The 14,305-nt window shown below is 29.2% G+C and overlaps 3 protein-coding genes across 3 annotated transcripts; 1 reads left to right on the forward strand and 2 right to left on the reverse strand.

The window, feature by feature from the left end:
• Positions 1–4,509: 4,509 nt before the first annotated feature.
• Phum_PHUM375890 (uncharacterized protein) lies at positions 4,510–8,934 on the reverse strand (the record flags this gene model as incomplete). Its single annotated transcript, XM_002428265.1, has 9 exons — positions 4,510–4,839; positions 4,917–5,096; positions 6,590–6,847; positions 6,923–7,096; positions 7,400–7,612; positions 7,996–8,186; positions 8,300–8,500; positions 8,616–8,705; positions 8,799–8,934. 9 exons carry the CDS (start codon positions 8,932–8,934, stop codon positions 4,510–4,512), a joined length of 1,773 nt encoding a protein of 590 aa, XP_002428310.1.
• A 1,257-nt stretch (positions 8,935–10,191) lies between these two features.
• On the reverse strand, positions 10,192–11,175 carry Phum_PHUM375900 (uncharacterized protein; the record flags this gene model as incomplete). Its single annotated transcript, XM_002428266.1, has 3 exons — positions 10,192–10,280; positions 10,653–10,751; positions 11,100–11,175. The coding sequence occupies 3 exons, from the start codon at positions 11,173–11,175 to the stop codon at positions 10,192–10,194; spliced, it is 264 nt and encodes an 87-aa protein (XP_002428311.1).
• Positions 11,176–12,507: 1,332 nt separating this feature from the next.
• On the forward strand, positions 12,508–13,937 carry Phum_PHUM375910 (uncharacterized protein; the record flags this gene model as incomplete). Its single annotated transcript, XM_002428267.1, has 3 exons — positions 12,508–12,660; positions 12,723–12,935; positions 13,140–13,937. 3 exons carry the CDS (start codon positions 12,508–12,510, stop codon positions 13,935–13,937), a joined length of 1,164 nt encoding a protein of 387 aa, XP_002428312.1.
• Between the last annotated feature and the right edge of the window lie 368 nt (positions 13,938–14,305).

The following is a 14,305-nucleotide window of genomic DNA, read 5'->3' on the forward strand; positions in this document are numbered from 1 at the left end:
TTTCGACCGCGGTCCCGGACTCTCCGACGTCGGACGCGGACCCCGCGACGGGAGCCGCGATATCGCGGTTTCGGGTGGGGGTGGGGGAGGGCGCGAAAAAAAATTTTTTTTTTTTTTTCCGGATTTCGACCGCCGTCCCGGACTCTCCGAATTTCGCTCAACCTCTCCCCTCACCCGCGCCTTGCCCCGAGTTCCGGGGCGAGCTGTGGGTGGGGGATGAAATGAATTTTTTTTTTCTTTTCTTTTACTTCATCTTTTATTTAAAATTTTCTTTTCCTTTTTTTTATTTATTTATTTTTTTTTTTTTTTTTCCCAGTTAAACAGCAGCCCCGGAAAAAATGTCATTCATCCCCGAGAGAGATCTTTTTCGACGGCCAGAGCGGAAACGGGTGAGTCGAGAATTCGCGAGCGTGAAGAAACTGAACAGAAATTTGTACATGAAACAATAAACCAAGGCCAAAACCTAAACCCAAACCAAAACCAAAACCGGAAAAAAAAAAAAAAAAAACCAAACTTAAAACCCAAACCGAAACCGGAATAAAAAATAACCAAACTTAAAACCAAAATCAAAACCGGAAAAAAAAAAAAAAAAAAAAAAAACCCAAACCGAAACCGGAAAAAAAAGAATACCCAAACCGAAAAAAAAAAAATTCCCTACTTAAAAACAAAACCGGGGGGAAAAAAAAAAGGAAAAAAAAATAACCGAACTCAAAACCAAAACCGGAAAAAAAAACCGAAAAAAAAACCAAACTTAAAAACAAAACCGAAACCGGAAAAAAAAAACCAATCCGAAAAAAAAAAAAACCAAACTTAAAACCGAAACCGGGGAAAAAAATAACCAAATTTAAAACCGAAACCGGGAAAAAAAAAAAAAAACCGAAAAAAACAGAAAAAAAAACCAAACTTAAAAACACAACCGAAACCGGGGGAAAAAAAAATTGAACTGAACATTAATCGAATCAAACGAATGAGAAATCGAATGCGGACGAATGTAATTGGACGAATGTGATCGAACGAATGTTTCGTCATTTAGTTTAGTGTTATCGGATTCGATTAAATTGAATTCAACGAAAAAAAAAAAAAAATTTTTTTAAATTTAATTTTTAATTAATTGTTAATTTGGTTTTGGTTTTGGATTCCGATTTTAAATATCGATTTCGATTCCGGTTTCGATTTTGATTTTAATTTTTGATTTCGGTTTTGATTTTGATTTCGATTTTAATTTTTGATTTAGGTTTGATTTTGGATTCGGATTCGGATTCCGATTTTAAATTTCGATTTCGATTTTGATTTTGGATTCCGATTCCGATTTTAAATTTCGATTTTGATTTCGGATTCGGATTTCGATTTTAAATTTCGATTTCGATTTTGGATTCCGATTTTAAATATCGTTTTCGATTCCGATTTCGATATCGATATGGATTTCGATTCCGATTTCGATTTTAATTTTTGATTTCGGTTTTGATTTCGGATTCCGATTCCGATTTTAAATTCCGATTTCGATTTCGATTTTAATTTTTGATTTCGGTTTTGATTTTGGATTCCGATTTTAAATATCGATTTCGATTTTAATTTTTGATTTCGATTTTGATTTTGATTTCGATTTTAATTTTTGATTTAGGTTTTGATTTTGATTTCGATTTTAATTTTTGACTTAGGTTTTGATTTTGGATTCGGATTCCGACTTTAATTTTTGATTTAGGTTTTGATTTTGGATTCCGATTCCGTTTCCGTTTCCGACTTCAAATTTTGATTTTGAAAATAAAAGCGGAAATGAAAAAGGATTGGAATTGAAAGAACGGAAGTGATTTTTTTTTTATTTTCTATTTTAAATATTATCATTATTAATATTATTGTTATTAATTTTTAATGATATTTCATGTTTCTTTGTATCGTGTCCTTATTTATTTATTTATTTAATTTGCTTGATTTTTTTTTTTAGTAAAATACCTCGTTTTTACGGAATGCCTCTTATTCGAATAAGGGGGAGGAGAAACAGGGGTGTACCGATCAAACGACGCACGCACGCAAGACGAGCAACAAGGGCACAATTGCACCGAGGGAACGAACACGAAGAAAAAAAAAGTCCGGGGATCGAGCGCGTGAGCGAGCGCGAGAGCTAGACCGAGACCGAGAGCGTACGGTAAAAACTGAACGTGCGTCGAGATTCGATCAGTGCAACAGGGGCACAATTGCACAGAGGGAACGAACACGAAGAAAAAAAAAGTCCGGGGATCGAGCGCGAGAGCGAGAGCGAGCGCGCATAAATAAAAACTGGACGTGCGTCGAGATTCGATCAGTGCAACAGGGGCACAATTGCACAGAGGGAACGAACACGAAGAAAAAAAAAGTCCGGGGATCGAGCGCGAGACCGAGAGCGTACGGTAAAAACTCGACGTGCGTCGAGATTCGATTAGTGCAACAGGGGCACAATTGCACAGAGGGAACGAACACGAAGAAAAAAAAAGTCCGGGGATCGAGCGCGTGAGCGAGCGCGAGAGCTAGACCGAGACCGAGAGCGTACGGTAAAAACTGAACGTGCGTCGAGATTCGATCAGTGCAACAGGGGCACAATTGCACAGAGGGAACGAACACGAAGAAAAAAAAAGTCCGGGGATCGAGCGCGTGAGCGAGCGCGAGAGCTAGACCGAGACCGAGAGCGTACGGTAAAAACTGAACGTGCGTCGAGATTCGATCAGTGCAACAGAGGCACAATTGCACCGAGGGAACGAACACGAAGAAAAAAAAAGTCCGGGGATCGAGCGCGTGAGCGAGCGGAAGCTAGACCGAGACCGAGAGCGTACGGTAAAAACTCGACGTGCGTCGAGATTCGATTAGTGCAACAGGGGCACAATTGCACCGAGGGAACGAACACGAAGAAAAAAAAAGTCCGGGGATCGAGCGCGAGAGCGAGACCGAGTGCGCATAAATAAAAATTCGACGTGCGTCGAGATTCGATTAGTGCAACAGGGGCACAATTGCACCGAGGGAACGAACACGAAGAAAAAAAAAATGCGCGGGGATCGAGCGCGAGACCGAGACCGAGAGCGTACGGTAAAAACTCAACGTGCGTCGAGATTCGATTAGTGCAACAGGGGCACAAGTGCACAGAGGGAACGAACACGACGAAAAAAAAAAAGCGCGGGGAAGGAAGATGAGAAATATCGTTTCTTCAGAGATTCCATCTCCTTTTATATGCGTCTCATTCATAGTTACTTTCAACGCAATAAAAGCTATATCAATGAGCATAATAAAAATACAAAGGAAAAGGACCGTTTGAAAGGTTCATTTTATTTTGGTACCCATTGTCATTATTTTTGGTGGTGTTTATAACGTCTATAAACGTTGGCATGAATAAATTAAGGATGGGATCATAATTATATATTGAAATAATATGTAAATAATGAAAAGTCTCACCCCATAATAATTCCTATGTGTGCTATGCCAATAAGATTTACAATAAGGATAAAATTGTTTAAGACATTTATTTAATAAGAATTTTGCTTTGCTTGAAATTTTTGACACTAAAAAAAAAAAAAAAAAAAAAAAAAAATTTCAGATAAATTAGAATGAAATTAATAATTTAGAAAATTATTTAAATACGAAAATAGAGATAAATAATTAAATTTAGTAACGTAAAGTATGTGAAATAATTAAAATGTTAAGTAAATTAATTTAATAGAGTGAATTGATTTATTGACTAGGGTAAATATAGAAGAATAAAATAGGCAAATAAAATTTTTTTTTTAAAAAAAAAAAAAAAAAAGTGACTAAATATAAATTAAAATATGAAGATATAAGGAAATAATTAGAATATAAAACAAGAAAATAATTGCATGAAGAATGAATAAATTGAAGTGAGGTGGGCGTCGGGATAGGAGTAAATGGGAAACAAGTCAGATTAATGAAATTCAAAAAAAAATAAAATAAAATATAAAATTACTAAAGTAAAAAATATTAAATAAAATGAAAATAATTAGGATTTTAAATTATAAAAGAAATAATTAAATTATTAGGATAAATGCATAAGATGAATTAAATAAGAAATACGCCCATATGAAAATTTTATAAAATAATAATAATAAACTATACAAAAAAAAACCTACCTTATCCGGCTCGCAAATTGTTGAATATTGAGGTTCGCATTCTTTTATTCCGTCCGTCCTTCAATACTTCATTTTTAGCCCCGCCCTATCCGTCGCATACAGACGTCCGAAACTCACTAGAAATCGCATGTATACCTGAATTTTTTTTTTATCCGTATTTAACGTTTAATGAGCCTTCGACCTGACCTAACGTAAACTAATGAGAATTTTATAAAACGAAAAAAAAATAATAATAAATAAAATAAAACAACAAGCAAAGAAATAATTATATCTATATTTTTGTTTATTGACATTTAAAAATTTTTTTATTTTTCGCACTTTATTTTAACATAGTATTGTTATGTGTAAATAATGGAATTAAAAATAATAGTAATAATAATTTAATTACAAAAAAAAAGAAAAACTAAATTTCGAATCTCATTTTTCTTTTTTTCAAAGGCGCAGCCTCTGAAATCATCGCTTTCTGAATGTTTTTAACTTTCTTTGTCAACAAATCCACTTCTTCTTTGACTAGAATTGCTTTTTTCAATGCATTTTCCATGTTAATGTGACATTTTTCTTGAACGTCTTCTGGAGGTTCTAATGCCGATTTTATTATTTTTTGCACTTGTCTCGGAGAATAAGTTTTATTGAGTTTTACAAATATTAGTGTTTCCATGTCTTGAACTCTAGTTTGAACGAATTTCAATTTTTTCCTAATTTTATAAATCTCATCCATTAAACTCCAATTCATCTGAAAATGAAAACATCAAATACAATTTACAAAAAAAAAAAAAAACTCGAATAATTTATAGTAATATTAATACATACTTCCATGTAATTCATTCCTTCTCCGTAGTTCACATATTTGCTAACTTTGAGCTCTTTTTCTAGAGACGTTACAATATCTTGCAGGTAATTTTTTTGTCGTTGTAGTTCAAAAATACACTCTTGATCACCCAAACGAGCTTTTTTAAAATCTTTTTCTGTTATATATTTGAAATAAAGTTTCTTAAAACAAAATAACATAAATAATAACAACTAGTTAATTAATTTTATCATAAGAGAATGAACACAATTATTATATTAAAAATAATTTTAAACACATTACGACCAATGATTATTTTCATGAAAATTAATTAATTTTTTATTTGACAATATTAAACACATATACAGTAATATACAAAAAATTTTTTTTCTTGATTTTTAACGTTTGAATATTTTAAAAGACTTTGCCCACAGTCAAACTAACGTTTTACTCATTCGTTTCTGATGAAAGTAATCGTTTAAGTACTCGCATAACGAACCTAAATTTAAACGATATTAAAATGCTAAAGAAATACTTAAAATTCTTAGATTTATAGATTTAAAATTTAAAAAGTAAAGCAGAAAAACAAGAAAAAAAAAATTATGCGAAAGAAGAGATAATTGTAAAACCATAAAACCTTTTGTGATTCTTTTATGCATCACTCATGTACTCATGTAGAAAACAAGACTCATTGAAGAGGATAAACAGATAGTATGATATATTATATGAACAAAAAAAAAAGAAACGAAGAAAAACTTAAAAAAAGAAGCATATAAGTAGTATGAAAAAAAGGTCACATCCGTTTACTTATTAATATTTGAAATTTTTTTCTTTTCTTTACCATTCGCCCCTATTAAAATTTAAAAGTAACTTTCTTTTTGTTTTTTCTTTTTTCACTTACATAGGGACAACATATAAAAACTGTTTTTAATATTGTAATAAAGTAGAATTTTTTTTGTTTCATGTAAAAAACAAAAAAAGTTAAAATTTTATATATGCAATTCATAGGCTTAAAATTTACGCATGGTTTAGAGAACTCATTTTGTAAAATGGCAAAGATTATAATTTTTTTTTTTGCAATAAATAAATAAATATATATATATATATAGTAAACCAAAATAAATTTATAAGATAGCAAAACGAGAATGTGATTTTCACAACTCTTGATCCTGGGTACTTCACATATTTTATTGTCACCCAAACTCAAACTCGTTCTCATCGAATAGCACAGACTCAGAAAGACATACAAAAAAATAATTGATGCGGTGCTATTTATTTTAACAAAAATTTAGTTTAGTTTATCAAAACCTAATGAACCTATGAACCGATATTATACATCCTCGAAATCGAAAGAGTCGGATGAAAACTTATAAATAATAATAAAAGGTGGCAAACTGCAACAAGGACATTACACTTGTCTTGATTAAATAATAAAGAAACACGCTTAAGATAATATTGAGGATGAGTCAATGATAGCGTGAGCTGTGGGACAAAATAACGAAGAAGATGATATCAACTGTTGAAATCAATGAATAGCATTATTACTAAAAATGATGTATTGAATTTATGTATGTCCTAAACAAACCAAGTGTATAATCCGGCATACTCAAACGTATGTATATATATATGTATGTATGTATGTATACAACGTATTTCGAGAGATTCCTTGAGTGTAAGTGTCTTGAATGTCTTTCACCTTTTCGTTGTAAACGGTTTCCGTATGACGCAATTGATATGCATGCTCCATTTCCAATTCGTACGTTCTTTGAGTGAGATCTCCAATGGAACTAAGTTTCCCTTCTAAATCAGTCTTACTTATGAGAATTTCATTGAAATACGTAAAATTTTTGTCGTGTACTATGATTTTATCTTCTGCATTGGTCACGTCCCATATGCAAATAGCTCCATATTGAGAACAACTTATGAATGTGGTATCTTCAAGACTTAATTCCATCTATAAATTAAATTTTAATACAAATTATTAAAATTATTCTTTTAAACATTTCAATTGGTTAAAGTCATGCTATACCTGCGTCACAGCCGAACTGTGAAGTTTTTGAAGAATAATTTCAGGAGGTTTCTCAATAGGAAATTTCACTGATGCAACCGTTCCCGTTCCAGCAGAAACGAACATCATCAAATTGGATCGCGATAAAACAATGTTTTTTATGTTGTTCAAATTCAAATTAATCGATCGAGCAATCTGTCAAGTAAATAATTTTTTCGTTATAAAATTCAATTTAAAACGAAACGTTTTAATTAAATTACGTTTTTTTTTTTTTTTTTTTTTTTTTCATTTGATTTGAGTTATAAAAATAAATTATAAAAAATTTAAAGTTAAAAAAATTAGAATTTTTTCCCTGATGAATTATATTCCGACTCTTTATATAGACTAAAGGACGTATAATGTGCGATTTCAATTTTAATTTTTTTAACAAGAACCTCAATCACAATTAAATGTTGTCGTAAGTTGAAGGTTACTAGTTTAAAAAAAATAATTTTTTACGTTAAATCCTCGAATTTCCTTGATTGAACCATCAGAGGACACGGCGTAAATAGTACTTCCATCGGTGGTTACGGCAATATCGTAATAAGAAAATCCTTTATTGACTATTTCACCGCTTCTCTTGTAATTCGTGATATCCCATTCGTAAATGGCCCCGTCGAGACCGCAAAATGTTAATTTCTTATCATCTGATATCCATTGCAAAGATTTAATCTTAAATAAGAATGCAAAAATCAAAATTAAAAAAAAAAAAAAATGTTCAACAAAATGTAATTTAAGTTTAATTTTTTTGAATTTTTCTGATCGTATTAAATAGTTAATTTTTTTTTTTTTTTGTTTAAATTTGGTCGAAATTGGTATTTGTTACCATTATTATTTCTTTCTAATCAATTTTCAATTTTATTTTTGCAAAGTGAAAAAAAAAAATTTAATTGGTTGTCGCTTTTATGACGGTGTAAATGTTTTAACAATCAAATTGTTAGCGACAATTTCACTTAAAATTATTGTTAACAATAAATGTTTTTTAGCTAAATGATATTTATACACGGACTAGCACTTTGCATTTTCAATCAAATTTTAAAAAGGTAGATAGTTACCAATGCACTGTGACCTGTTAAAGTAGCCAATATTTGAAAAGTAATGACGCTGATTATTTGAATTGCGTTTCTGTTTACTGCAGCTAATAAATGACCACATATACTAAACGCCGATTTGGGACATTCTCGGATTGGAATTTCTTTGCTAACTTGTAAATCGTCTATTAAAATAGTCATAAACCTTAGTTTGTCTGAGAATCCAATAGCCGCATACAGTCCTAAAAAAAAAAAAAAATTTTTTTTTTTAAATTAAAGTATTTTAATTTAAATGTCAAAAAAAAAAAAAAAAAAAAACAAATACTACCCGTGGGATGTAACGATATGCTGTGAACATCTTCTTGGTATTGTTTTGTCATTTCATTTTCATGTTTCAAATAGTTCCATATTCTTACCGTTCTGTCTAGCGTACCGAAAGTCATAAAAATCGGTTTCCAATAGCACAAGGCCAAATCTCCGATCGGTCCGGTATGAAACGATATATCAAAGTGTCGGAAAGGTACTTTCCCTGCCTGTAAAAAATAATAAAAATAATTACAAAAGAAATCAATTTAAATTATGCAGCGGAAAAATCATTGTGAAATATTACTTTCAAGAGTATAAAATCAATTAAAAAGACATACAATATCCATTTCTGGTCCTCATAGTTTCACATCCGTAAAGTTGGCTACGCCGAATTGCCGCCATCAATTTGGATTCAGTCTTATTGATGGCTATATGAAGGACGACACTTATACGAAATAATGGATAAAGATTTTCGGAAAGTTCAAACCGACTTTATACGTTTCTCTTCTTGTATTTATGACTTGATATTTTTTCGAAAAAATGTACAAGTCCAGGGCGGCAAGAAAAAGCAAAACCGTTGCTCACAGTTGTCAAAGCTCTCACTGTCAAATCCGTTTCATTTTTGCTCTCTAATTCTTGTGATCTTTCTAAAACCATCGCGGAAGTTAGTAATTATTATTTTATTATGTTAGTAATTATTTCTTCGAATTTACTGAATGCTTCTCGTTCTTGGTTGTACCATTAGAAATCTTGATACTTTTTAAAAACTTGGATTGATGATTTCATGATTTTGGCAAAATTTTTTAATGAAACTTTGACAGTTTCCAGTTAAACCTAAAAACGATTTTACATCTTTCACATTTTTCAGAAATGAAAATGAATTTATGCCTTGTATTTTGTCTGGATTTAGTTTGACGTCAACGTCTCTGATTGTGCGTCCCAAACAAATGATTTCTCTTCTAAGAAATACACATTTGTCAGGCTGCAATTTTAGATTATTCTAAAGAAAATACATTTTTTTATTTTGTGTTTTTTGATACTGCTAGCACTGATAAAAATATCATCAAAATAAACAAAGCACTGTATAATTCCTGTAAACCAGATAATACAGTATTCATTAATCGTTGGAAAGTGGCTGGAGCATTTATTCGTAATGCACAAAAGGAGTTGTGAATCCTGTTTTCATAACTGTCAGAGTCTTCCCTGTGAAAGAGGTTGGTGAAAACCAAAAATGCTAAATCCAAAGTTGTATAATATTTCGAATGTCCTAATTGGTTTAGGATCTCTTCGATGTTTGGAATGGGATATTTGTCATTTGTTGTAACGTCGTTTTATTTCCCGTAGTCTATAACTATATTTCACCTCTCTATTTCTTTTGGAGCATCAGATATCTTCTGTACTACTCATAAAGGAGAAAACCTAAAAGAAGGCTTCAAAATTAAGAATTTTTCTTACCTGTTTATCAACTGTTTTTTTATGAATTTCGGGATGGCCACGTGATTCAGTACAAATAGGATTTTCATTGGTAACATGCTTGATTGCTTCTGTCATGCTTAAATAATCCCTTGTTTAATGAAATATGTCGCAATAAGTTTCGCAGATTTTGATTATTCCTTTTCTTTCTTCCTCATTAGAATGTTCTAACCTCAAATGTTTACTTAATAATGATTTCCGTTTGTATCGTGGTTCTAGACTCTACTTCAATAATTGTTACTATTTTTGTTTATAACGTCTACAAACGTGAAAATACATACAGTCAATAATTTTTTTTATTTTTAAGCGTCGATGAGTTCTTAAAAAAAAAAAAAACACGTTCGTCACAAGAAAGAATTAGAAATCATTAAAAGCACATTTCTTTAAGACGTACCTTTAACAAACATTTATTTAACGGTCACTTTAAACTGAATTTTCAAATTATCTAGTAAGAGCGCTTTGAATTTGTGCAACTCTTTCTAATTTTTCAAAATATTTACGGGCATTTTTGATCAGAGTAACAGCTAATTCTACAATTAAAAAAAAATAAAATAAATAATAATAATAATAATAATAATGATTTTCAGTAAAACTAACATATTCCAGAATCAGACATAATAACCATTACATAATGTGTTGAATGTGAAAGCATCAATGAAACAAAGTCGCTGTTGTTTACCTTCGTGCTGTGAAATTGAGCAGCAAGACAACTGAAATTAAAATTAAACATTTTTTTTCTGAAAAAAAAAAAAAATAATAATAAATAAAACTAACTAAGTAAAATAGTTAAGTAGATATATATATTTTTTTCTCTTACCTGCAGCTCAATTTGAATTGTTTAATTATGTTTGACACTTTTTCGAACCTGTGAACATATCTTCTGTGCTGCCTTCATTCACAACGAGAAAAGACGAGAAATATATCTTTTTCAAAGAGTAAAACTTCATTTGCGTCTAATACATTAGCAAATTCATTTAAACTTTGCTCTAATTCTACCAAGCCTAAAAAATATTTGAACTAAATCAAGATTGTGTAAGCTATTTGAAAAAAATGATTTTGCATCAATGCTGCTTATGACATATTAAATAACATCTTATTTTTTTATTTTGTGAATGAATAAATTTTTCCTTTTTTCTTTAAAAGTAAGCAAACAACTTACATTTTGCTAATGATTTACACAAAATTAAATATATAATTTTATACTATAAAATTATATATTTTAATTATAATTATTAATATATTTAATATAATATTATATATTATAATTTTTCTCAAAATGTCACACTTCTTATTTTATTTCGATATTACAATTATTTCCCTTTTTTTTAAGTATAAATTTTTGTACTCACTCTGTTTTGTCCTGTATGGAGTTCCCAAAGCAAGTACATTGCAAAAGCTTTGATAGCCTTTTGAGATCTTCATCATGTTCCTAAAATATCTGTAAGAAAAGAAAAACATGTATTTTAATTTGAAGTTTTTTCAAGGTTTAGCTTTCATAAAAAAAATTTTGAAGATAATCAAACATTCACACATGTATATATTACCTGAGCATCGTGAAATTCTCCAAGATTTCTAGAGTATGGAATGAAGTTTAAATATTTAAATAAAAGATTTGCAAGATTAACTGTTAAAATTTATGCTATAATTATAATTTGTTTACCAAATAAATTGTGTAAATTTTTTCAGCCTATTTCTACTATTTGTTGTTGAATGATTATTTAGTTAAATTCTTTTGATTTCTAATTCATTTTTTTTTTTTTTTTTTTTTTTTCAAATTTAAAATTATGCTTTTTTTGAATGAAAAATAAAAGAAAAAAAAAGTTCATAACTACTTTTTTTTTAACAAATAATAAAAAAAAGGGGGATATTTTAACCTGGTTGTATTTAATTGTCAATCGACAAAATTAATAATCCAGATTGTTGTCTTATTTAACTCTTTTGGAAATAAATAAGCACAAAATAGGCATGAAAAGAAGAAAGAAATAACTCATTTTCATGTCTATTGTCATTACTGTATATTAACTCTTATTTATTAAACTAATGAAGACAAACAATAAACGCAAATTACTCTATGAATGACAAAAAAAAAAAAAAAAAAAAACTGTATGTGGTAAGTTTTAATTATAATCTGACAAGTTATCGATTACATATTTGTAACATTGAATCCTTTTTAATTGTAATCATATTATTATTAATAATTTTTAAGTTAGAACTGACATTGGTTGACTGCCATCTAAAAAAAAACATTCATTTTCTAAATGGTAAAAAAATTTTAACAGATTAGAAGTAAATAAAAAAATAAAGTATAGTATTAAACAAACAGATTCAAATATCGTTTTAAAAAAAAAAAAATTATAATAATATCAAAGTAAGAATAAATAATGATAATTAATTTTAACTATTCCTAGTAATTTCGGCTGAAACTAACGAATTTAAAATAGTCACAGATAAAAACCTAAAGAAAAACTCAATTTTATCGGCGTCGAACAGTTTTCTTACACGAAGGTAAAATAATAAAATGTACAATATTAAGTTGATCGCTATTTGAAAGTGATTAAAATTTTTCTAATCCATTTCTGTACCAAACGAGAGAGAATTTTTTAATATTACCTTTAATTTTTCATTTTGAATTGTTTTCAAGTTTGCATTTGTATATTTACGCGACATAATGACACGTCATACGACGTGTCAGCAGATCGTTTAAAGTATGAATTTAACGTCTTATTTATGTAATCTACAGGAATTATTATTTTTATGATGGAAATAAGTAAAGCTCAGGTTATAGATTTTGACAAAATATGCCGGTTTTGTTTAATTGAAAAGCCAATTTTGAAAGATATTTTTGAAACAAACGATGACAGTAACTGTTTCACAATCGATCAAAAAATTATGGCCTGCACATCCATTGCTGTAAGTATTCATTATTTGATTATGAGAAATTTGATTATTAGAGAAAACAAGACTTATTTCAGTTAAACGAAAATGATGGACTTCCGAAGAGAATCTGTAATAAATGTTTGCACGACCTTAATGTTGCATTCGACTTTCGTTTTCAATCTGAAAATGCAGATAAAACACTTCACGAACTTGATAGTATTATAAAAAAGCATAACGTTTCACTTACAAAACTGGAAACTTTCTTTAACATATCAGAAGATTCTGAATTAAACACAATTTGTCAAAATGTAAGTAGCACACACACACACACACATATGCTCGATATACTTTTTTTTACATCATGTAAATATATACGAATAATAATTACAATAATGGAGTGAAAAATCATTACTTTCTCAAGGAATAAATTCGAAAAAGATGAAAATTTTTGTAGACTTTAAATTTAGAAAATTTTACAAAAAAAGTTTTTTTTTTTTTTTTTTTTTTTTTAGGAAATTATTTATGAAGAAGATAATTCTGATTTCATTAAAAAAGAAGTAAATAGCATTTTAAACGATACCACAAACGATTACATTTTAAAAAGAAATGACAGTGATGAAAGCAGATTAAGTAATGTAATTAAAAAAAAAAAATCAAATGGTTCTATAAGTGCAGATGAAGCAATATCCATTGATGCATCTATATCTTTATGGCCAGGAGAAAATGAAAATGCACATGAAAAATTTCCGGAGAATCGCATGCTCAGTCTTTCTAAGAACAAAACAAAATTTTCATTTAAAGTATTAGAAAATAATAAAATTGATTCCCAGTCCGTAATGAAATCCATTGTTAAACCAGTTGATAATTTAAAGAAAATGCCATGTCCATTTTGTAATAAAATACTATCTAGAATGGATGAACACATTAGGCTTTTACACAGGAATAGAATTTACAAGTGTGGAAAAGAAGATTGTGGTGCAGAGTTTTTAACATTGAAAAATTTGCAATCACACCAGCTGAATTGCTACAATGTAAAAAAAGCATTTCAATGTACAAAATGTTTAAAAAGGTTTCATAGGAAAAGTAATTTCAAAGCTCATAGTAAAAGGCATTCTGACAAAAGAGATTTCCAGTGTTTATTATGCGAAAAAGCATTTGTAGACACAACAGGTTTAAAAAGACATTTTCTTAAACATCATGAACCGGAGCAAGAAGTGTTTGTGAGCGGTTGTTGTGGAAAAAATTTTAAATCTAAAGAAGGTCTAAAGAAACACATAGCAAAAAAAATATGCAAAATTAAAACTTGTTGATTTGGAAGTTGATTCACTTATGAAGAAGAATTAAATTTTGGAAAGTTGGTTTTTAATATTTGTTTGTTTGAAAACCTTCTTTTTTTTTTTTTTTATTAATGAAAAAAATTCATTACATTTAATAAATGTTTAATAATGATAATGTTTACAAAAGAAACAACTTTTGAAACATAATAAGTGATGCAATTAGTGAAAAATTCAAAAGAAATTTATAACTCAAGTATACGAGTTATTATAATTTATATTCACTGATGATACATATTAGAACCGATTACGTAAACGGAAATTTGATTTTTCAATTTTTTTTTATTTTTTTAATCATGTTTAAAAAGAAAAAAAAATTATTTTTTAGTGATGAAAATAAAGTT

The sequence above is a fragment of the Pediculus humanus genome, genomic scaffold (assembly GCF_000006295.1).
Source record: "Pediculus humanus corporis 1103172107841 genomic scaffold, whole genome shotgun sequence".
NCBI classification, from domain to species: domain Eukaryota; kingdom Metazoa; phylum Arthropoda; class Insecta; order Psocodea; family Pediculidae; genus Pediculus; species Pediculus humanus.